The 23,496-nt window shown below is 40.6% G+C and overlaps 3 protein-coding genes across 5 annotated transcripts; all 3 read left to right on the top strand.

Moving 5' to 3' along the window:
• The first annotated feature begins 3 nt into the window (after positions 1-3).
• Positions 4-10,678, top strand: mgat1b (alpha-1,3-mannosyl-glycoprotein 2-beta-N-acetylglucosaminyltransferase b). Of its 2 annotated transcripts, none has more exons than XM_028398215.1 (3): positions 4-533; positions 5,186-6,321; positions 8,373-10,678. In XM_028398215.1, the coding sequence occupies exons 2-3, from the start codon at positions 5,458-5,460 to the stop codon at positions 9,072-9,074; spliced, it is 1,566 nt and encodes a 521-aa protein (XP_028254016.1). In that variant the 5' UTR covers positions 4-533; positions 5,186-5,457; the 3' UTR covers positions 9,075-10,678. The 2 variants fall into 2 exon arrangements, with proteins under 2 accessions (XP_028254016.1, XP_028254011.1); XM_028398210.1 differs by lacking the exon at positions 4-533 and adding an exon at positions 747-1,195.
• Positions 9,965-13,385, top strand: polr1h (RNA polymerase I subunit H). Of its 2 annotated transcripts, none has more exons than XM_028398216.1 (5): positions 9,965-10,050; positions 12,188-12,307; positions 12,396-12,499; positions 12,864-12,973; positions 13,052-13,385. In XM_028398216.1, exons 1-5 carry the CDS (start codon positions 9,999-10,001, stop codon positions 13,074-13,076), a joined length of 411 nt encoding a protein of 136 aa, XP_028254017.1. In that variant the 5' UTR covers positions 9,965-9,998; the 3' UTR covers positions 13,077-13,385. The 2 variants fall into 2 exon arrangements, with proteins under 2 accessions (XP_028254017.1, XP_028254018.1); XM_028398217.1 differs by lacking the exon at positions 9,965-10,050 and adding an exon at positions 11,905-12,036.
• A 518-nt stretch (positions 13,386-13,903) lies between these two features.
• gtf2h4 (general transcription factor IIH, polypeptide 4) lies at positions 13,904-23,246 on the top strand. The gene is made up of 14 exons (XM_028397755.1): positions 13,904-14,023; positions 14,175-14,293; positions 14,367-14,471; positions 16,489-16,620; positions 16,860-17,042; positions 17,577-17,685; positions 20,915-20,983; positions 21,072-21,155; positions 21,824-22,007; positions 22,171-22,301; positions 22,426-22,473; positions 22,567-22,645; positions 22,749-22,810; positions 23,018-23,246. The coding sequence occupies exons 2-14, from the start codon at positions 14,178-14,180 to the stop codon at positions 23,126-23,128; spliced, it is 1,413 nt and encodes a 470-aa protein (XP_028253556.1). The 5' UTR covers positions 13,904-14,023; positions 14,175-14,177; the 3' UTR covers positions 23,129-23,246.
• Positions 23,247-23,496: the final 250 nt, after the last annotated feature.

Here is a 23,496-nt window from a genome sequence, read left to right as displayed (position 1 = left end):
TGACTGTATGACTACTACAGTATAATGGGCCTCCCATGAGACTTCCAGCTGTTTGTATATGGAAAGTTAAAGGTGACATGTGAGTGTAAGACTGTAATCCGGAAGTGTGTTTTTGTGCAGTCAAATACAAACTGCCGTGTCTGTACGTCAGAGACAGCCGCCTGTGGTGGAACCAGCTGGAGAAGAGAAAGTGAACCGGAGTAGAAGACCGACCACTGCAAAGTGTCAGCGTGGATGCAGAAGTGTAACGTTTGCAGTGGAGCAGACATGGTGCTGCTAACGCTAGCAGCTGCTGGATAAAGAGAGCCAAGCAGGAAATAATGGGAAGAAGAGGTGGTGGTGCAGGCACTACTGGAGCCACTGTGAACAGACAGAGATGTGCTAAGAATGTGACATCGAAGGAAATGAGAGGGTGGTTCGACTAGCTAACGTCAGCTAGCTAGCAAGCTAGCCGGTCATTGCTGCCTCTTGATGACCCTCAATTTATTTCGAGATGCAGGTCGCATCCACTCGCTCAGAACTACATGAGAGAGGTGAGTGAGTCTGTTGCTGCACCCCTTTCTTCGCTCAGGATAACTGGAGAATGAATAATCTTCATAGCTACTATTCGGCGTTAGCCTGCTAGCTTAGTAGCATGTCAGCATTACGGGTAAGCAGGGTATCAATACGTTCTTCGTGTCCCAGATGTTCAGACATCTCTGCAGGAATGTCGAAGCATTGGTCTTTGTTCAGTTCCTGTTCAATTCAGGTTCACGTCAGGTTTATCTGGTGTTTTAATTCAGCTGGCTGATAGTTTGAAACAGCTTTTTACGCTGAGAAGTACGTGAAGCATGACAGCTGTGTAACCTCAGCAGTACACATAGCTTCCATACTGGGGAGTGAGCGCAGTGTATCAGCTAATATCAGCTAAAAAGTAAATAATATGTAGTAATGATGGTAAACTCAGTCCTGTCACGGTATAATTATGTGAGCTGGGTCGCTGCCGTGTAAAGCCTCCTGCCGCAGGCTCTCCTGTGATCCTACCAGTCAGCTCCACGTTGTCTGACGGAGGGAGGAGGGGATTCCAGAGCAGAGTTACAGCTGGTACAGTTTGTTAGAGAAGAGAGCAACAGTTCCCCCGATCAGGCAGCTCTTCTCTGCAAAACTTTATACTGAAAAGGAGGCCTGGCACAGCCACGGATTTCTGCTACTCAAGGTACGATTAATTAATTTAAAAAAATAATTTAATCTGGATTAAACTTACTTTTATCTCTGTAAAGTGCTAATTTTACTGGATCGTTTCCATTTTCCTCATAACTGAACTTTGCTTCTTTGATCGATCGATTTGTGTTTAGTAAAGACCTGTCGGCACAATGTTCACGTTCGTTGCTGTTTGAGCTCACTAATTTAAAACAACCCCTGCATGCCTCCTGCAATACACCATGTAGTCAATCTACATTGCATTTTTGCATTGAGGTGCATTTTTAAATTACCCTAGAATGATGTTGTTATTAAACCCCCTTGTTAGTGTTTTAATATCTTCTGTCTGCAAAATGTAGAGGGAAGAATGAAAAACATTTTGAAAAGAACACACCTGAAAAAAGACACCCGATGACACACATCTGTTTTTTGTTGGGTGTGAGTCTTTTATGTCTATAACAAGAGAGACTAGTTTCCATGTCAAAGATGAACAAGGAAATAACTAGAATTTCTGCATTTGTTACATCAGAGCTGCAACAACTAGTCGGGTAATTGATTATTACATTGTTTAAAAAAATTTTTGATGATATTTTCAGCTTCACCTTCATTATTTTGCAGTACTGTGTTGTTGGTTGGACAAAACAGAAGTAGATAAAGGGAGCTGGGATTGGCATATTAATTAATTATTTTTAACTTTACAGGCTAAATAGTTGATCCAGTTGTCTAAAAAAATGAATCAGTGATTCAAACAGATGTAGAATATTGTAGACTGAAAATTATTGATGCCATACAAACTATTCATATTTTTTTCAAAGGAGTTTCTATATTTTACTTTCTTGAAAGGCCTTAGATATAGGGAGTTGGGGTATAATACTGTGGCAGGGGGTTCATAACCAGCCCCCGTGCCCACACACCATGTTGCTTTTCCATCCTGTGACTGCTCTTTAAGCTATGTGTCTGTGGAATGTGAGTCAGTGGGGAATGGTGCTGTTAGTAAGGTGATGGTGATGAGGGCATGAACTGGTCTAACCGTTATTCCTGAGCCAGAGCCATGAAACACAGCCACACCCCCGGTCCATTACTGATCTGTTCATCCCTCCTTACAAGATTACCATGGGCCTATATTTACCAACACTAATTGGTTTAGGTGTTTTTCAAGCCAAGGAGCTCCTGTATAGGAGCTGCTGTAACCTTGATTCTCCACTCACACACACAGAAACTTTCATCAATTTACATCAACAAAAAAATATGGACACGCAACAGATTCATTGGACTGGACAGCCTTGGGTCAGGATCTCAACAATCCAACTTTGATTTTGCCTGTGTTAGTTCATCAGTTAATTCTTAGCCACTAAGACACTAAATGGAAAACGTATTTGAAATGGCAGTTCATCCAAATTACAAAAGTGTGCTCCTTTCCTGGATCCAGGTCTTTTAGAAAGCTCAGATTTGCAGTGGCTCTTTAGTTCTGCAGTTCAGTGTGACTATATCACAATGAACACAAAGTACCAAGGACAAGCCACACTGTTAGAAAGCTATAGACCGTATATAAAATCTCTTTCTGACACAATGAGGGACTGCAAATTGACACTAGACCGTACATACCTGCTGATTTCTAAATGTTCTCCAAAACCTGACATGTGTATTTAACCGACTTCTCACATTAATGATTATGATACAGTATATTTACGTGTAAATCAACTCTTCATTTTTCTATACTACATTACTTAATCTTATCATGCTCTTGTGATTTTATTAGAAGACTAATTGACTAATAGACTAATCAGCATTCAGTATATATTTTCAGTGAGTTCTGGTACTGCCACATGTCATTTTCCACACCAGTAGGCAGGAACAGATAGCAGTAATCTCCCTCTGTTGGCTTCAGTGAGGAGTGCTGAATCACATCCATTAAAACATTCAGAACTTTTGTAAAGTTAAAATGGAAAAACAGAAAGTAGTAGTCCCTCCAAAGCAAATCCGTCAAGATCAGTGTAGGGTAAATGAAGCAGTGCGCTGTGCAGGAAGGCTCTGCTGAAACATTTGATATCTTTGTTTACAAGAGAAACTTGTATGCTGAAGTCCTGTCAGCACAGTGACCTCTCTCACTCCCATCTCTGGCTCTGTCTCTTTGATAGTGTAATGACTTTGTGTTTGGTATCTACAGTGGAAAAACGGCATGGTGATTCAACCTTAAACTTGACAGTAGTATTGACCCTGCCGCCTGGCTTAAAAAACATGCTTTAAAAATGACAAATAACACCTTTAATGACAGCTTGTAGTGTAAAAGCAGGGATCATCTGACTTTAAATCCCATGATGGTTCTTGACTGTGATTTGTGACACACGGTTCTACCAATACATATAATCACAGTAGGGACACCTAAAGCCTGAAACTATGAAGGGGCAGTGTGTGGAACTAGATAATGGAAGTGAAACCTCCGAGGAAGAGATACAAGAACTGAGCTGTAAGCAGGTGAGAGCCGATGCCTCAGCTGCCCTCCTTCAATCAGAAGAGGGTTTCTTACAAGCCAGTCATTGTATCTCTTTCTAGAAGATTTTACTCCAATTCACACAGTGTTAGCAATGGCCCGTTAACTAGTTCAACACACGCCCCCTGGCAACTTCAATTAACCAACAAAAGGGACTTAAGTGCAACCAACTTGTTATGTTAGTTTCACTAGAGATCCACCCACAGAAGTCCAGGCATATAAAACATAGGCTCCTTACAATGAAGCATTACAGATCAACATTTTTTTAGGTCAGTCTTTATTGTTGAAATGTTTATTTTTAGTTGTTTTGGTTTCAGGATTTTAGTTTTTATGTTGGTATTGTTAATGTTTCGTTTGTTGTGAAGGTTTGAGATTTAAAATCGGAATAGATTTAATGACAGTAAATGTGTGCACCTGTGGCTCTTTAAAACATCAAGATTATATTAGATCCAACTTTATTGTCATCACAAGTATAATGCAACAAAATGCAAATTTGACCAAGCAACGCGAATAAATAAATGGAAATGCAACCACATATTTCTCAATGAATGTGCTTTTGTGTACTTTGTTTCTCTTCCCAGACTCCTGGCTAGGAATTTTTAGGTTAGGAGCTAAGTTAAAAGCTGTCTAAAAGAATATTTGTTTTTTCTGAAGTCACAAGTAAAAGAATCTGCTCCAGGTGTGTGAAGACTAAGAGCACAAGATGCACTAGAAAAGGGCATTTCCTGAAGAAAATGCAAGTTTGATTGCTGCAGCTGAAGCATTACTTTGAATGCTGATGTGAAGGATTGCTCTGAATTGCTGGAGAATCAGAGCATTTCAGAGCTTTGTATGCCTCTGTGTGTCAGCCTGTCACCATGGTAACAGCAGAGGAGACCTCAAAAACCACTCCAACTTTGAGAGCCTGCAGCATCTAATGAGCGTTTTAAGACTAAAATGGAGTCTGTAGCTTGAAATTTGTAGGAGATACAATTGGAAGATGACTCTCGTTGAAGGGCTCGACTCCCATGTTAAAAATGACACCGAAATTGCTTAATATTTGAAAAATTATAACTTTTTGGTGACCTGGAATGTCCTCAGTGAGATTAACATTTTGATAGTTGAATGGCTGAAATCGGTCAATGTATGCTGAAGATGCGCTGTGCCAAAAAACATATGGAAAAATAAAAAAGAAGAAAGAGGGTGAAGAACAATAGTTTAATTGCCTAGCAACAGCAATCAAACTAATAACCTGACCAGACCCATAGAGTATATCAATATCCAGTAGTTATTCTCCCAGTTAACTGTGGATCCGTTTGGTGATCAGACCAGTTTTAATAATATCTTTCCCTGCTGAATTCATTGAAAGTTTGTTCTATAAATTCAATTGTATTGTTTCGGCCATCCCAAATTGCAATAATGTAATTATTATTAATAATGCAGATAATGTGATAATCCTGTTGGCAGTGTTACTGACAGCAGAGCTGCCTTTTCTTGGACTGTAGCATTAACTGTCTCTCTTCCTTCTGTTTTCAGTGTGATGGCTGAAGGATAACATCCAAGGAGCCTCATTCCCTCAACCCAGTGTGACTTCACCTTCCCCCTTTTCTTTACTTCCAGTCCTTTATCTGCTCATTGACCTGTTTCTATGGGTTTTCATGGAATGCATACATTCCATAGTATCATTATATAAAAGCTTTTTGTATAGGACAGTCCTCTGACATCCTCTTGACCAAAAGACAGAATGAAATAGGATTCTCACTGTGGTTCCCTATCAACCCCATCCCTTTTTCCAGTATTGTTGGGCCATGGTTCGCAAGAAAGGGTCTCTTATACTATGTGGCGCATTTCTGTTTGTTGCCTGGAATGCCTTGCTTCTTCTGTATCTTTGGGGTCGCCCTCCCATTGGCCGCCTTGGAGAAGGTGGTGGAGCTGAACCAGGAGGAAAAGAGGAGTGGGGCGCGGGCAGAGGAAAAGGAGGCACTGCCAACCTTGCCGGTGAGGTGATCCGGCTGGCAGAGGAGGTGGAAGTTCAGCTCGAGACCCAGAAAAAGCTACTAAAGCAGATTGAAAGCCACAGGGCTGTGTGGGCTCGGCAGAAAGACATTGGGAAAAGGGAAACTGATGATTTGAATGGAGGCGGCGTGGTCCCTCAGCCACCAAAATCTCTACCTACTCTTAAAAACAGTGTGGAAGTCAGGGACCAGACTGAAATAAAACACACCCCCAAGCCTGTTCAAACAGTAGCTCCAGGCTCGCAGTTAGAACAGGATCAGGCCATTGGAGTAAAGGAGGAGATCAGCGAGTCGAACAAAGTGACCACTTCCACTTCCACTCCAAACGTCATCATTCCTGTTCTAGTTATCGCTTGTGACAGAGTGACAGTAAAACGGAGCCTGGACAGACTCATACAGTACCGCCCTTCTCCAGAATTACATCCAATCATTGTCAGCCAAGACTGTGGCCATGCAGAGACAGCTCGCATGATTGCATCATACGGAGATCAGTTGACACACATAAGCCAACCAGACCTGTCGGACATCAAAGTCCGACCAGAGCACAGGAAGTTTCAAGGTTACTACAAAATTGCTAGACACTACCGCTGGGCCCTCAACCAAGTGTTCAATGTATTCTCCCATTCGACCGTGGTCATAGTGGAGGATGACCTGGAGGTGAGTATTTTCAGGAATAAATCTACACTTTACAGTACGCATTATCATCCACAATGCAAAAGACAACAGCGGTGGCAAGGAGTCTTAAGTCCTCAGGGGACAGGATAGGTTGTAGGGTAGTTCGTGGTCTGCTCACTTTTAACATATTAAACAGCAAAACAAAACATACAAAGCAAACGCTGAGCACAGCTAAGGTCAAAGCATGATTGACAGAGCAGATGACATCATGCATTGTGTAAACAAAGTTAACAAGAGCCCCACTTTTACTGTGGGTTTCTGTGTTAGGTGTTGCTTAGATGAACACTGGAGGCAACAATGAATGGAGATTAAAGTGGCCATTGTAAAAACATCTATGTTAAGATGACCTCAGACTTTCAGATGTGCCACCAACACCTGCACCTATGATTTCTTGTTTGAAGTTCATAGTTCACAATCTAGCAGCATCTATTGACATTGTAGACACAGAAATTACACATATTATACATACATACATACAGATGCAACAGACACAGCCCTTTTAGCACAGGCCGACGGTTACAACATCAGATCAGTCCTACATTTTTCTTTGTGCAAAGGTCAAGGCTTTGTTATATTTTGGCCTTTGGACAGAACCTGTTTGACTAGTACTACTCTGCTGCAGTTTTGCTTATGCTAAGCTGGGCCAATTGCATCCAGGCAGCAGTTCTGTGCTACAGAGAGACAAGATTTTTACCTGTCCTGTATTCTTTCTTTGATTTAGTGCTATACTAAAGAACAGATCAAGTGAAGCAGTGACACAAACAGATGTGTTTTAGTCCCCATAGACTGAACAGTCATTTCCTCTGAATCTTACCGTATTTGGTAAGTCTGGGAACTCTGCAGTGATGTCACATTAAATCAAAGGCTGTTTGTAATAAACTTGCTTTGCTGGTCTGAAGATGTTGGATAGCCTTTTCATGGTAAAAGTGCAGCTATGTGTGGCTTAGATTTAATAGTAGTTTGAGCTGCAGACACTGGTTGGATGTTTCTCATGGATTCATCATAGACAGCTTTTTCATAATGTGCAGCAGTATGCTGTATGATAACTTATAAACAATAAGAACAGAGAATATCAGACATTCAGAAAGGACATCCACTTCACACGATGACATGAGTACACTTATCAGACATGCTGGCACATCATGAGTGGCTCTGAATTGATCAAAACACCAGTGAGCAGTGCCTCAACAGTTACAGGAAATTCAGAGTAACTTGGAACAGCAGCTAGAGGGGAAAACTGCCCTGTAAGTCAGCAATTATTTTGCCAGTGTGAGGGAAAATCTGGGTTTACTTATGTAACCACTCCACTGGTTTCCTCTTTTTTATTATGAACAACTCAGGCACTGACTCTTCCTGTTTGTTTGGCCATTTGCTCTGTCTAAGCATATAGACTTAAAGTTTATTTAAGCTGTTCAATACACTTCTAGAACCTTATGCCAACTTGCTTAAATGCACAGGATTGTTTTTTGGTGCATTTTTAATATACAATAGAGAGATTTTAGAAAGGGGACTCTTTTTTCATATTCCAAAACCTATAAAAACAAGATGTCTGGAGTTTTTTCAGTTGTTGCTTGCTCCAATTCTTTATTTAAATAATTTAAATACACAAAGGTTCAAATATTTGTCAGTTATGAAGAAGTCTCACAAATTTGGGTAGCACAATAAATGTTTGTCACACCTCCTGACACTGGTGGAACCACATGACAAAGGATAAAGTTGCACTGCCTTGAGCAGCCATAACAATAGCGCTGATTGCTCATATAAATGAACTGCAATGCCTTAAGCAGTAATCAGTGCCAAAACACAGAAAACACTCCTGGTTCCCTTATGGTGAAATTAGTGTGTTTTTGAATGAGTCAAATTTTAAGCCTGTGATTTGACAAACATTAGATTTTTACCTGTTATACCTTTACATAAAATACATTGCTGTTTAAGTCATATGATCATGAGAATAGTAATATTAGTGTTTAACTTCTGGTGATGATTTTTAAGATTTTGCTGTGTTTGCTACAATCTAATCTCTGTTTAATCAGGTGGCACCGGACTTCTTTGAGTATTTCCGAGCCCTGTTCCCCATCCTGCGCTCTGACCCCAGCCTGTGGTGTGTGTCAGCTTGGAACGATAATGGCAGAGACGCTTTGGTGGATCCCTCCAAAGCTGGGCTGCTCTACAGAACAGACTTCTTCCCTGGTCTGGGATGGATGCTGCTGAAAGAGATGTGGGACGAGCTGGAACCCAAATGGCCCTCAGCCTTCTGGGATGACTGGATGCGTCAACCAGAACAGCGCAAGGACCGCTCCTGCATCCGACCCGAAATTTCTCGGACTATTACCTTTGGGCGGAAAGGTGTCAGTTTAGGTCAGTTCTTTGACCAGTACCTTCGCTATATTAAGCTAAACACTGAATTTGTGCCTTTTACCAAACAAGATCTGTCTTATTTGCTGAAAGATAAGTATGAAGAAAAATTTATCATAGAGGTTTATAGGACCCCGTTGGTGAAGATGGAGGAACTGCAACAAGAGGGTGCTTTAAGAGGACCTGGACCATACAGAGTGCAGTACTCCAGCAGAGACAGTTTCAAAGTTTTCGCTCGGAATCTGGGGGTGATGGACGACTTAAAATCTGGAGTTCCTCGTACAGGTTACAGGGGTGTAGTCAGTTTCCTCTACCGTGGTCGGAGGGTGTTCTTGGCTCCCCCAGAGGGTTGGACGCAGTACGACACCAGCTGGAGCTGAATGACTGATCCAGACTGTACAGTTGAATGGTGTCGAAGAGGGTAGAGAGCCTTACTCAGAGGAACACCCTCTCAGACCAAAGAATATCACTTACACAGTGGTTCACGAAGAAGGTCAAGCAGCACAGATAGGGATAGAAGGATGATCACAAAGAGTGCCCATTAAGGATCAGCAAGGTTCAGCCACACAAAGAGTCTTTAGGAAAAGAAAACCGCTACTGGCGATGTGCCTTGCTTTCTGGGCCCGTTTTGTTTGTTGTATTTTTTAAATCTTGTCCAAATGTAGACTTCACATCACAGACATTTGCAGCAGCTGTAGATGAAGACACAAGATTGTCTTAACAGTGTCAGTAATGATACTGAGGGCCAAACACAAGCATCTGTAGATCAGTGTTATGTATAAAACCTGTTTTTATGTCAATGTTTTTTTTTTTAAATTTAGTGAAATTTGAAAGAAGCTCAGATCCTGTAAAAACTAATTAGAAGCAGTTGTGTGTAAAGAAAAGTGAACACTCAGTGCTGTGTATTCTGATCCAGGAGCTCTGTTGTCTCCTAGAACTGAGCACCTCATAACGTTTCTCACAGGAAGACTGGAAATTCTTCCCGGTTTTAAGAAACCTTTCCAACTGGGGACAAATGAGGTTTAAAATAACCAGATTTGTCTGGCTAGTAATGTGTGATCTGCTGTATTCAACAGACACCATGCTGTTTAGAGTTATACAGGGAGAAACATTACTTTTCATTCATAAATGATGAGTAAATACAGATGAAGGTACAGTCAGAAGAGACTCTGTGACAAATGGCAAATAACAGAGCAGGAATTACACACAGTTTAAGAGGAAGTCAGATTATATGACAAACATAGTGAAAATGTGAACATTAACATTAGAGGGAAGTTCTAACCACATCTGCGTGCGTGTGATTAATGGCTTCCCTTGTCATCCTCCAGAAAGTCCAGCACACAGAGGGACTTCCAGGTATTGAAAAGAGTCAAATTTTTCTTCACATTATTTGTTAAAGTATCTGAGCAGCCCAGATTAACTCCAGTGTGAGAGGTGAATTTGAAGTTGCTGAAGGAAATGGCACATTAACCCAGCTCTCGGAGTTTCTGCTTTTTCAGCACAGCGCTGTCATGTGAATGCTGTCTAAATGTGTAGGGTGATTATGAAGTGTCTATAAAAAATGGCTGTTTAAAAAAAAATGAAGGATGAAACTATAACAGAAAGGGTTTGAAATGATTTTTAGTGTCTTGAACTGTAAATTCTAACCAGTTTGTAAAGCTGCAGACATCACCTAGTCTGACATTTTAGCGATGGACAAAAGATGAAGTACTACAAACTGCCTGAGACAGGATACGTTGTAATTATGTGACATCCAAACTGTGGTTTGGTCAACTTAGGTTTGTTGAAAAACCAATGTTTCTGTGAGAAGGCTGAGGAGAGATGATTATCACTGTACTGTAATTAGCTTTTGGAGATTAATATCTACAAGATGGACTGAGTCCCATTTCAGTATGGTGATGTGTAAAACCACTGCCTGATGTGTTTATAACTTTAATACACTATAAATAAAATCAACTATTTTGATATTCGTCCACATACTGAAGGAGTCTCTCTTTATTCATAGAAGTTAATTCACTGATCAGGTGAACAATGAACACAGGAGCACACCAAAGTCAATATATGCACTTCCTGTTTTGTTTGTTTTATTTTGTTTTGGATTTTTAATTGGAGTAAAATAGCCTGTATCTATTGGTGACATCATGTACTATTAACCACTTTATGGCATTCTCTATTTTAATTATATAACCACAGAAATTCTGACAGCAGTCTAGTCAAGGGAGGATGTCCTGTCAGCAAAATGCTAGTGTTTGCAGTGATTACAGGTGTGCTTTTTTCATGTTAGTTACTTTAGTTCCATTCTCACCTTGCAGTCAATTAAACATAAAAACTACTATAAACTAATATACTAACCATTTTAATGACAAGAGTACAGCAGATGAAACTGGAGAGGTGTTATCTGATGCTCCAGCACATATATGTACTCCTACACCATCATCAAACCTGGGTAACAAAAAGCCCGACATCTACCTTGTGAATGGATAGCCTGGATTGCCAAGAGTCTAATGAGATTCATGTCATAAACACAGTGGGTAAATGAACCCTTTATTATTATTATTATTATTATTATTATTATTATTATTGATAATCATTCGGGAAATGGTCAGGTTAACAGAGGTGTTAATTAGCTACTGAAGATATTCCCCTACAAATCTACGAATGTACTATTAACCTTAGTTTGAGTAGCATTAGTAGTAAAGCAAACAGTATGTAATGAGTTATGGAAATGACCAAAAAAACAGGACCCTTTTTTTAATTCTTATTTTAGGAATAATATTATTGTAGTATTTAATAGAAATATTATAGTACAAGGATAAAGTTATTTATTTATTTGCTAATAAGGGCAACCCCTTTGCAGGGTGTACCCCCTGCCTGGTAATATTCTGCTTTTCATAATTTCATAATAATTATAATACATTTAAACAAGAATATGCTATATACAACTAATTCGTTTAAAAGGAACTCTTTAGCTTTTGGTAACATGGGAAAATTAAAGACACAAAAAAATCTAATTACTAAATAAATATGAAAGAAACTTTGATTGAATTGATACTTTTAAAGTTTATTGAAATCTTTAAATGTCAATGCTGTCTCCCTCCGTTTATTTTTTATTTGTTTATTATTGTAAAATAGGGATTTATTTTTGTAAAGACTGCCCACATTAGTGTGTGACTGCAGTTCGCAGAATGGACCACAATGCAAAGCGTTAATGGTCGCATGTCAGTGACGTCACCCCTGCGCTGAGCTGACTGTGAGGACCTCGCAGTGGATGGCCATGCAGCTGCCGCCCTCACACACTAACATTACACACACAGTTTAAGGTGGACTGTTCCACGGTACTCGGTGAGCACTAATCTCTGTTCTGAAAACTAATGTTTATAAATGTGACGAAGTTTAAAGGGCGTTAGCTAACTGCTTATTCGCTGCGGTTATTCTCACGTGGTAAGTCTTGGTGGCGTTAGGTAACTTGGTGACAGTCGGTTTCTTCATACAGAGATGTCCTGTTTTGGTGGTGATCCATACTTCTGTCCAGAATGTGGGAACGTCCTTCCTCTCCCAGGTCTCCTGGACATCGTGCGTTGCGCCCGTTGCGCCTTCAGTATCCCTGTAGCAGGTACGCTGAACCTCTGATGGTGTACACACTGCGTGATAGATGTACCATACATTGATTGATACCTAACGTGGAATATGTATTGTCACAGAGTTTGCTGGCCAGCAGGTTCGTTCTACTGTGGTGTTTAACCCCGCGGAGCAGACATCAGTGGTTCTGGAGGATGAGGAGGACTCTGAGCTGAAGGGGCCTGTGGTAAGGAGCAGGGATACAGAAGGGGACATTACAAGACACTGTACAAGACCTACTGTTTGTGTCCAAAGGCTGTTGCCACTACAGCAGTTTTAGAGACACGTCAAGTTATTGACTTATAGTTATTAGTTATCATATAATAGTTATGTCAGGGCGCAGTGACCTTAAAGCCTATGAAAGAATCCTGTTCAAATAAATGGAAGTGAAGTGAACAGGAGTCTTGTGCTGCTTTATAACATAACATTAGAAAAATGTGTACAATGGCAGCTGCAATCTGAATAGCGTATACAGTGTGTTTATAAACCTGGAGTCTCTCATCACAACACTGCTGCATGTGATCTATCCTGACACCACCTTTTCCATCCAGATCGACAGACGCTGCTCTCGTTGCAACAAAGAGGGGATGATTTACCACACACGGCAAATGAGATCAGCAGATGAAGGACAGACTGTTTTCTTCACATGCATACACTGCAGGTAATGTGTATGAACGCTTTGCATTTTTGTGCCAGTTGTATGTGATTGTGTGCTGATTGTTGTACATTGGCTTTGTAGGTATCAGGAGAAGGAGGATTCCTGAGAAGAAATGTACACTCCCACTGTCCATATTTGTCCGTTCTGCTGCTGATACGTCACCTGCATGCTCTTCAGACGAGTCTTTTGAGTTTGTGCAGTGCAGAGCTGCTGTTTCACAGCTTCGGGTCTTCAAAGAAAAGATGAATGATTTATATACAGGTTTATGTTACAAAAGCCTTTGTAAAGAACCTCAGATTTCAATTTCTGTCTTTGTATACTGTTATACATAATCAGAATGAACATTATTTATTGTGTTACATTTATACTACTTTGTGGTAATAAGTGTTAATAAAACAATTTTGAGTCTTGGTAATATTTGACTTATCACACAAGCTGTAAACAAATCATTGGCATTATGTCTTAAATGTAGTCATGGTGGTTTTAGGTTGGTGTTTGTGCGTTGGATGCACAAGTCAGGGCTCCCATGCATCCTGAGATGTAGAGCTTTTACCGGTGGTCCAGTTCTGACATCCTGTGAACTCATTTTTGACATTACTAGCATGGGTAAAGTTAGAATAGTAAAGTGAGAGAATCCAAGTAACTGAACTGGTCAAGCCAGTGTTTTATTTCATTTAAAAAATATAAAATTTTAAATTAAATTTAAAAATAAAATGTAAATATTTTAAAATGTTATTTTAAATAAAAATTGACCTACCAAAACTACCAAATTTTGTAGAACTTTCGTATGAGACTGCACTGGTTTCACATTAAAACTTTACCTCATGTTATTGCAGACGCGGTGCAGAAGGTGGCGGTACTGCGCCCTTCAAGGAGTCCAACTGTCCCAGTAGCAAATAGGCGAAGAAGCAGACGACCAATAAGGACGTTAGTGTTAAAGTCACATGACCTGCAAACATGGCCACTTAAACAATAATGCAGAACATCACAGTGCCTGTATTCTGTGCAAAGTAATAATCTGGAGTTCGTGGACATTTATTATCTGTCTTTACGGTAAAAAACACGTTTTATGTATTTCCGCTATAGTATGTATACCTTGGATTTCGGAGTGTGTGTTTAGGGATAAACTAAGCAACATTCGTTTTTAGTGCTGCGCTCATCCGTTTGGTGTGAACGTGAGATGATGATGTGACGTTTTTGACAGAACATGAAGCTGCGGGTCCAGCTGCAGTGTAAAAATCTGCATGAATACCTGAGAGAGCTGAGCCCTGATATTTTGGACAGACTGTACAACCATCCAGCGACATGTCTGGCTGTCTACAGGTATGATGGCTGCATCACAGTCTGAGTATGACTGCACAGTACTTTGTTTTACACTGTGTGTCATCTTCCACAGGGAACTGCCCTCTCTGGCCAAGAACTATATGATGCGCATGCTGTTCCTGGATCAGCCTCTCCCCCAGGCAGCAGTGGCTCTGTGGGTGAAGAAAGAAAGTCAGAAGTGAGTCTTTGCTGTGTCTCTATTGCTTCCTGCAGGGGGCTGAACTAATCCACTGCTACTGTATCACAGTGTAACTTCCCTCCCTCTGTGCAGGGAATGCGACACATGACTGAGCCACAGAGATTGAAGACAAAGATAGCATGAAGTAATAACATTAGCAACAATAGCATTTTGTCATGACTTAGATAAAGGACACACAGTACTTATCATTTTGAAGATGATCCTTAACATCTGTGAAGTTCAAACTTCCAGGTGACACTGGGAGATGCTGTAGTCTTTAACCAATATTGATGGTTTATTGACTTTGCGCAGGCACCTTTACACTTTATGGCTGTTCAGGCTCAAGGAGCAGTCTGATCTACTACACATATAATAATAATAATAATAATAATAATAATAATAATAATAATAATAAAATGGCTGAGCTAAGATAACTGCAAACTAATTGCTAAATAGTTAAAAGTCAAATTTATCCAGATTATTCAATCCCTGCTGCAAGTAAGGTACTTGATAGAATCCATGACCTGTCCAGGGTGTACCCTGCCTCTCACCTGTAGATAGCTGGGATAGGATCCAGCCCTCCGTGACCCTGCACTGCAACACAAAGCGGTGTCCAGATGATGGATGGATGATAGCATCCACCTTGCCCTCCACATGCTGCAGGATTTCAGTGTCAGAGGAAGCAAAGCAGGCCCAGAGCATCACTGAGCCACCGCCATGCTTTACTGTAGGCAGGATGTTGTTTTAGTGTATGCTTCATTCATGTGTGCTTATTTAAATATTTCTTAGCAACTGGAGCTGACTTCTCTTGTGCTTTTGGATCAGTAGTGGTGTATGTTTTGTGGTTCGGGCACGGAGCCCCCTCAGTGGTTAGTATGCGCCTTACTGTGGGAACTGAAACCTCAGTGTCTGCTGCCACCAGGTGCAAGTCTTTTGCAGTCGGTTCAAGATTTTTGACCAGCTGCCTCCTCAGGACTCTGGTGACAGTTGTTGATAGCGTCCTCTTTCTGTCACATCCAGGTAGTGCAGCCACTCGACCTTTAACTTTAAACTTGTGAACTATGCTTGTGACTGCATCTCTAGAAACACTTTTTGTATCCTTTTCATTGTTTGTGCAAAGCAATGATCTCTTGACTTGTGTTTCTAAGGTGCAATCAAACATCACATCTACAGTCCAGGTATTTGAGGTGTTCAAGCACGCCTGGTGCAACTAATGAAGCCCATTAGTTACAGCTGTGCCTAAGACCACACCTGATTTAAACGTGTGACTGAATAATTTCGAGTCATTGAAAGCAGGATGTAGTGTTAAATTTGGATAAAACAATATTCAGAGTAAGAAGTGGTGAGACATATTGCCACTTATGTTTACAGGTACATTAGGAGCATAATAACAGAAATTAAAAAAAATACAATAAGAAAGATACTCTGCTGTGAGTGTGCAGGATGTTAGATATTATAATAATATATAATACGTAATATATTACATCATATGTTCAGTATAGATTCACAGTTCTCTAAGGAAGGTGTGTCACATGACACAGATAACATTGCATCCTGGTCACCAACAGTGGCGTAACTGATAAAATACATACATTAAAAAAATACACAGTTACTAAGTTTTTAAATGGAATACATACTTAACAAACAAATGCTGGACAGAAGAAGGCAGCAGTCTCACCAGTAGACATACAAAGAACTATGTAAATATAATTACAGTATTTTTAAATGTAATTAAATATATGATAAGTATGCATTTTTAATGTCCTCAAATTCAAAAATTAATTTTTCTTGCTGCTGTGGACTGAAACATTTTTCTCTTTATGTTTATAAAGGTGTTCTCAACCTTGTGTGTATATTTTTAAGATATACATAAGATTGATATAAATAAACAGAATTGAATTGAGGGCAAAAATAAGAACACTTTGTTTGGTGCAAAACATAAAAGAAATGTGTTAATATAATGTTTCCTGTGGAGCGCTGTGGTATTTATTTAGAATCTTCTGGCTTCTTCCTGCAGGGACCATGATGAATGTGTCTCAGTGTTGGCAGGACTCCGTCTCTGGCACAGCCAGCAGCTGCAGGGTGGTCTGCAGGGATACATTTTAAACCCAGTGTTCAAAGACAACCTGAGGACAGCTCTGCTCGGAGGGTACGTCTGCTGCTGTGTTTCATCATACGCCTGCTCGCCCCTGTCTCTCTGTCTCACTGTCTTTACAGAAACGCTGTGGGGATGCAGCTACACAATGAAGATGGAGAGTTTGTTGTCTGTTCAATGTTTGGAATGACAGCTGTAAATACTTGTAAATCAAACATGTTACAGTAAGGTGGTTGGTTGGAGTTAGAAAATGTATGCCCAGTGAACCCACACACTGCTGTTCTGACACACAGGGGCAGAGTGTGGGCTGACGAGGGGAGCAGTCTGGGTCCTGACCGCCACGCACGGGACATTGAGAGTCTCGACCGCTATGCTATGGAGCGCTGGGAGGTCATCCTGCAGTTCATGGTGGGCTCTCCCAGTGCGGTCAGTCAGGACCTGGCTCAGCTGTTGGTCCAAGCAGGCCTCATGAAAAGGTACACCTTAATCTTTAACACACTTTAACATGTCCTCAGCCAATGCTTCTGAAGTTAGGGCATTACTTTCTACATGCTTTTATGATATAATGTATTATGTAATAAAATTACAGAAATAAATTCCAGCCTCACACCAGTGAGTAACACGCTGTAATTAGATCTGTTTAGTTATGCTGTTGATTATTGTTTTTATACATGATCTGGCTGCAAACCAACCTTTACCAGGTTCTGCTACAATTGATGCTTAGCTATGCTTGCATAGTCACACGTCAGGGAAAAGGATGCGGTCAGTGGTCAGTATAGTGACTGGAAGTCTGAACCCATTTCTAACATATCCGAGTCAGAGTAAATATATGGTAAATGTTTTTAGTTTCCTTCAGCTGTAACATCATAAATGAAGGTACTGCTATCACAAAATAACATCACTAAGCTGTAATTTCAACTAGACACTGATAATTTTAGCTATTTGTTGCTGTATGTTGAATGATTGTTGTGTTGTGGACTGTATCTCCTGTGGTCTTCATTGATTGTCAGTGAGGCAGGAGAGGCACCTTACATCACCTCAGCTGGATTCCAGTTCCTGCTACTGGACACAGCCTCTCAGCTGTGGTACTTCACCCTGCAGTACCTCAAAACCGCTCAGGTAAATCTGCTGCACCTGATTAGCTTTAAATAAGTTCAACAAGTGGTATTTACCTTTATAGTTTAGGCTCTGATCATTACTTCCATTAACACACAGTCTAGTAGAGATGACGCAGAGATCCATTGTATAGAATTGGAAGGAGAAGAAGAAAAACCTTTATTTGTATCACAATGGGGAAACTGCGTAGATTTTGGCATGAAACATTTCAACTGAGGCAGTCACACTTAAAGAAGTACAGCTAGGACTGGGTTAAACAGATCTAATGAGAACACACAGAACAGTACACCGGGCAAACTCAGCATTAGTCAGCATTATTATCCCCCTTAAGAACTGTCCTCTTTGTTTGGTCCTAGTACAATGTACTTTGTGTTTCATGCTTTAACTGAGTGACCCTGTAAACATCTGCAGTTAAAAGTGAGGACTGGTATCATACAGCACTCACACAGTATAACATTTTGTGTAAACACTTGTGAAAGCATCATGACAAAAGTAAAGAAATAAGTTCATACTTGTTAAAAAGGATTGTTAATGTCTACAAAGCAGGAGACGATCTACAAGTATATCAAAGAGCTTCAAGTTTGAAGAGATTTTATCAAGAAGTTCAAAGAGAGGCAAATGGAACAAGACTGGCAGAGACAGCAAGAGAAACATGTGGAAGGTTCTGGAAAGAAAACTAGTGAGATACAAGTCTGAAGAGCCTAGACACTAGTAAAGGATTTAACCAGGTCTGGACCTGACGAGTCAGAGAAGACAGTCACTAGAGTCCTGCACAGAAATGGACTGCCAGACTGCAAGAATAACTCCACATCTGCAGAAAAGACACCTCCAAGACAGACTGAAGTCTGCTAGAGACAACCTGGAGACAGATTACACAGACTGGAAGTGTGTCCTTTAAAGATAAAAACCAAAGAGCTCTTTAGTCACAGAGAGATGCTGTCTTCATTTGGAGAAAGAAAGGAGAGACGTATAACCCAAAGAACATGGTTCATGCAGTCAGACATGGTGGTGGCAGTATGAATCAGAATCATGAAAATGGCTTGAACAAAAATCTAAAGCAATCTGCAGCAAAGCTGGATCTTGTTCGACTTTTTTTCTCTTCCTTCTTGACAACAACACACAGCATACAGTCATGTGAAAAAATTAGGACACCCTTTGAAAGCATGTGGTTTTTTGTAACATTTGTAATAAATGGTTATTTAATCTCCGTTTCAACAATACAGAGAGATTAAAGTAATCAAACTAAACAATGAAAACTGAAGAAAAGTCTTTTCAAGATCTTCTGTAAATGTCATTCTACAAAAAATGCCTATTCTAACTGAGGAAAAAGATAGGACACCCTTGCCCCTAATAGCGAGTGTTACCTCCTTTGGCTGAAATAACTGCAGTGAGACGGTTCTTGTAGCCATCTACCAGTCTCCGACATCGGTCTGAGGAAATTTTACCCCACTCCTCAATGCAGAACTTTTTCAGCTGTGAGATGTTTGAGGGGTTTCTTGCACGTACAGCCCTTTTCAAGTCACCCCACAGCATCTCAATGGGATTCAAATCTGGACTTTGACTTGGCCATTCCAGGACTCTCCATTTCTTCTTTTTCAGCCAATCTTTGGTTGATTGACTAGTATGTTTTGGGTCATTGTCATGTTGCATGGTCCAGTTCCGCTTCAGCTTTAATTTTCTAACTGATGGTCTCACATGTTCTTCAAGCACCTTCTGATACACAGTAGAATTCATGGTGGATTCTATGATGGTGAGCTGACCAGGTCCTGCTGCAGCAAAGCAGCCCCAAACCATGACACTTCCACCTCCATGCTTCACAGTTGGTATGAGGTTCTTTTCTTGGAATGCTGTATTTGGTTTACGCCAAACATGTCCTCTGCTGTTGTGTCCAAATAATTCCATTTTGCACTCATCTGTCCAAAGCACATTATTCCAGAAGTCCTGGTCTTTGTCAACTTTATCTCTGGCAAATGTCAGTCTGGCCTTGATGTTTCTCTTGGAAAGCAAAGGTTTCCTCCTTGCACACCTCCCATGCAAGTTAAAGTTGTACAGTCTCTTTCTGATTGTAGAGGCATGTACTTCTACATCAACAGTAGCCAGAGCCTGCTGTAGTTCTCGAGATGACACTTTAGGGTTTTTGGAGACCTCTTTTAGCATCTTGCGGTCTGCTCTTGGGGTGAACTTGCTGGGGCGACCAGTCCTGGGCATGTTGGCAGTTGTTTTGAAAGCCCTCCACTTGTAGACTATCTTCCGGACAGTGGAATGGCTGATTTCAAAATCTTTTGAGATCTTTTTAAATCCCTTCCCAGACTCATAGGCTGCTACAATCTTTTTTCTGAAGTCCTCTGACAGCTCTTTTGCTCTCACCATGGTGCTCACTCTCACTTCAACAGTCAGGAGCACACCAAACTAAATGTCTGAGGTTTAAATAGGGCAAGCCTCATTCAACATGCAGAGTAACGATCTACTAATTATGTGCACCTGGTGTGATATACCTGCGTGAGATCTGAGCCAATTTAAGAGGGAATACATGTGAGGGTGTCCTATCTTTTTCCTCAGTTAGAATAGGCATTTTTGTAGAATGACATTTACAGAAGATCTTGAAAAGACTTTTCTTCAGTTTTCATTGTTTAGTTTGATTACTTTAATCTCTCTGTATTGTTGAAACGGAGATTAAATAACCATTTATTAAAAATGTTACAAAAAACCACATGCTTTCAAAGGGTGTCCTAATTTTTTCACATGACTGTATGTCTCTTCTAGTGAATAACTATGGTACCTCTAGGAGAACAAAGTGAATGTTACTGACTAGACTGCAAAGTCCTGACTTAAATTTGATTTAAAAATCTGAGGAGTGTACTAAACACCAGGGTCTATACAAGGAGACCATCAAATCTGGAGGAGCTATAGCCTGGTCAGCCTTCCTAATACTGTTTCTATACTACACAAGAAAGTCTGGTCTCTGTGAGTTGGATTGCCACAGGGCAGTGCCACCTGATACAGAATAACTTGCCTCTGGATACTTTTGGATAGACATACAGCCAGTCAGAGAAACAGGGCATGTGACATCGGGAGGTGTTGTTAGCAATTCAAAACACACACATGTAGTACTGAAGAGAACATAGTAAATATTTTTTTTAATAAATTACATTTCCATAGTGGGACTAGTAATTTTGTCTCCAGCTGTGAATGGCTGCCTACTTGACACACTTTATGTGTTTGTCTCTTGCAGTCCCGAGGGATGGACCTGGTGGAGATATTGTCTTTCTTATTCCAGCTCAGCTTCTCTACTTTAGGCAGAGTAAGTGCACAGCATTAGTAAACTTTCGCATCAGCGTGTGAATGCAGCATATGAATGAAGCCATGCATAAAAAAAAATTGTGTTTCAGGATTACTCAGTGGAGGGTATGAGTGAGTCATTGCTCACCTTTCTGCAGCACCTGCGAGAGTTTGGACTGGTGTTCCAGAGGAAGGTGAGACATCAAAGTGATTTTGTCCTAATATACAACTGACATTTAATTCTAGATCATGTTAAAATGTCAATTATGTATTCATATACTGTAGATTATGGCAGTAACGGGGGGCATGTCATTGGGGCCATGGCAGGGTCCTATAGAGAGAACAGCCAGTATATTGAAGACATGTTTCACTCTCAAAAAGTTTGTACATATTTCCAACTTTACTAAAGTAACTGCTCTCTACCAGTTTGTGCACAAATTATTTCTAATATAAAATTATTCTTCAACTCACAGGTTCATAAGCAGCTACTTATTATTCCTGTCAACACTGAATTGTTTTTTTTTGTGTGATGAGGGCTTGTGTTCAAAAATATTTCACTATTGTATAAATTCCTTTACACAAAATCCAATCAGATCTTAATGTATTTGTTATACAAGTTTACTTGTTGGTTTGACCTTATATTACTTTGAGCTACTACTCTGATTCTTTTACTTTAGAAATCAGTAAAGAGGAACGTAAGCGTTCCTGCTATATTACAGCTGTAAGGATTCGGCAGGGTGCAGCTGTGTATGCCGTACATCTTCAGAGAGTTCCGACAAAAAGGAAAATGGGCACTTGGAGAAGCCATTATTTGACTCAATATGATGGCTTCTTGACAAAAAAAGTGTGTTTGTGTCCTCAGAGGAAATCACGGCGGTACTACCCCACGAGACTGGCAATCACGCTGGCTGCAGGAGTCACTACTAGCTCCTCCTCCCTCTCACCCTCCTCTTCCTCCACCACTTCCAGCCTGGCATCCACTCCTGGCACCGGAGACACAGGCTTTATCGTTGTAGAAACCAACTACCGTATCTATGCTTACACAAGTATGTCTGATAAACACGCTGCACCACATTCCTATTTAAAAGAGACAAAAAGAGTTGTAGAAAGTGGATTCCTTGTAGAGGTTTCTTGTGGTTTTGCATAATCATGCACAGCTTGGTACTTGCTGACAGAACCCTTGCTGACTTGTCTCTGTTCCCCTCTCAGATTCAGAGCTGCAGATCGCTCTGGTGGCTCTCTTCAGTGAAATGCTCTATCGCTTCCCTAATGTAGTGGTCGCTCAGCTAACACGGGAGTCAGTTCAACAGGCCATTGCAAATGGCATCGCTGCACAACAGGTACTTGGCTACTACACACACTGACTCACAAATGGTGGAGAGAAGTTCACAGTATTCTAAATTAATATACAGTGCTCAGTCTCAATGTAGATCACAGGAAAGTATGTTATTATCTGTTATCCAGATTATCCACTTTCTGAGGACCAGAGCTCACCCCATAATGCTTAAACAGGTACAGAAACCTCGTCAAACCCTCTGACACTCGATTCAAATAAATCACATGATTTTGTGCACAGCTTCCTCATCTTGAATCTTTGTGCTCCAGACTCCAGTGCTGCCTCCAACAATAACAGATCAGATCAGACTGTGGGAGCTGGAGAGAGATCGACTGCGCTTTACAGAAGGTGAGCATGCACACACACTCACACTGTGAAAGAGAGGATGAGTATTGGTATTTGGCTGGCCCTTAAAGTAACTCTCACCTGTTTACCTGAATGTATCTTTCAGGAGTGCTCTATAATCAGTTCCTTTCCCAGGCTGACTTTGAGGTGCTACGAGACAGAGCTCAGGTTTGATATTGTTTTTTTATGATCATACATTTTGATAAATAACGTAAATATCTGACAAAGTTCTAAGACTGTTTTTTTGCTGTGACTGATCAGTGCTGTTTAACATCCTATTAATGCTACACAACTACTGAAACACTATCGACAAATGTAGACAGGTTGGTATTTTCGTTTAGCCTGCTGCTGTTTAATGCAGTTGTTCTCCTGCAGGGTCTTGGTTGTCTGGTTTGGCAGGATGTGGCCCACCGAGTGATGGTGGTGACACCCCAAGGACACAGTGAGGTCAAGAGGTTCTGGAAAAGACAGAGGTCACACGTGTAACCCGAAGAGAAAAAGACTGTTATTCCTGTGATGTCTGCATTCACTGCTGGCAGCACTGAGTGGAAATGGATGTGTATGTTTTTTAAAATGCTGAATTACATGTATTTTGGATAAGTGAGCAACTGTGTCTTTCTTTACATTGCAGGACAGTTATGTTTTCTACCATGCAGCATTAGTTTAGTTTACAACTACACTGTTAAGTTCCTTGATGGAACATCTATATCTATATAAATGACCTTGGAATTGGTGGGTTAGAGGCATGCGCATATGGAGGTCTTTGTGACCTCCATGCTGTGTGTTTGCACATAACACTGCAAGTTAAGGATGTACTGTATAACCTGCAGGATCAGCAGAAACTGGCTTTAAGA

This window comes from Parambassis ranga, chromosome 2, assembly GCF_900634625.1.
Source record: "Parambassis ranga chromosome 2, fParRan2.1, whole genome shotgun sequence".
Classification (NCBI taxonomy): Eukaryota; Metazoa; Chordata; class Actinopteri; family Ambassidae; genus Parambassis; species Parambassis ranga.
This window is presented reverse-complemented; position numbering and strand designations above follow the sequence as displayed.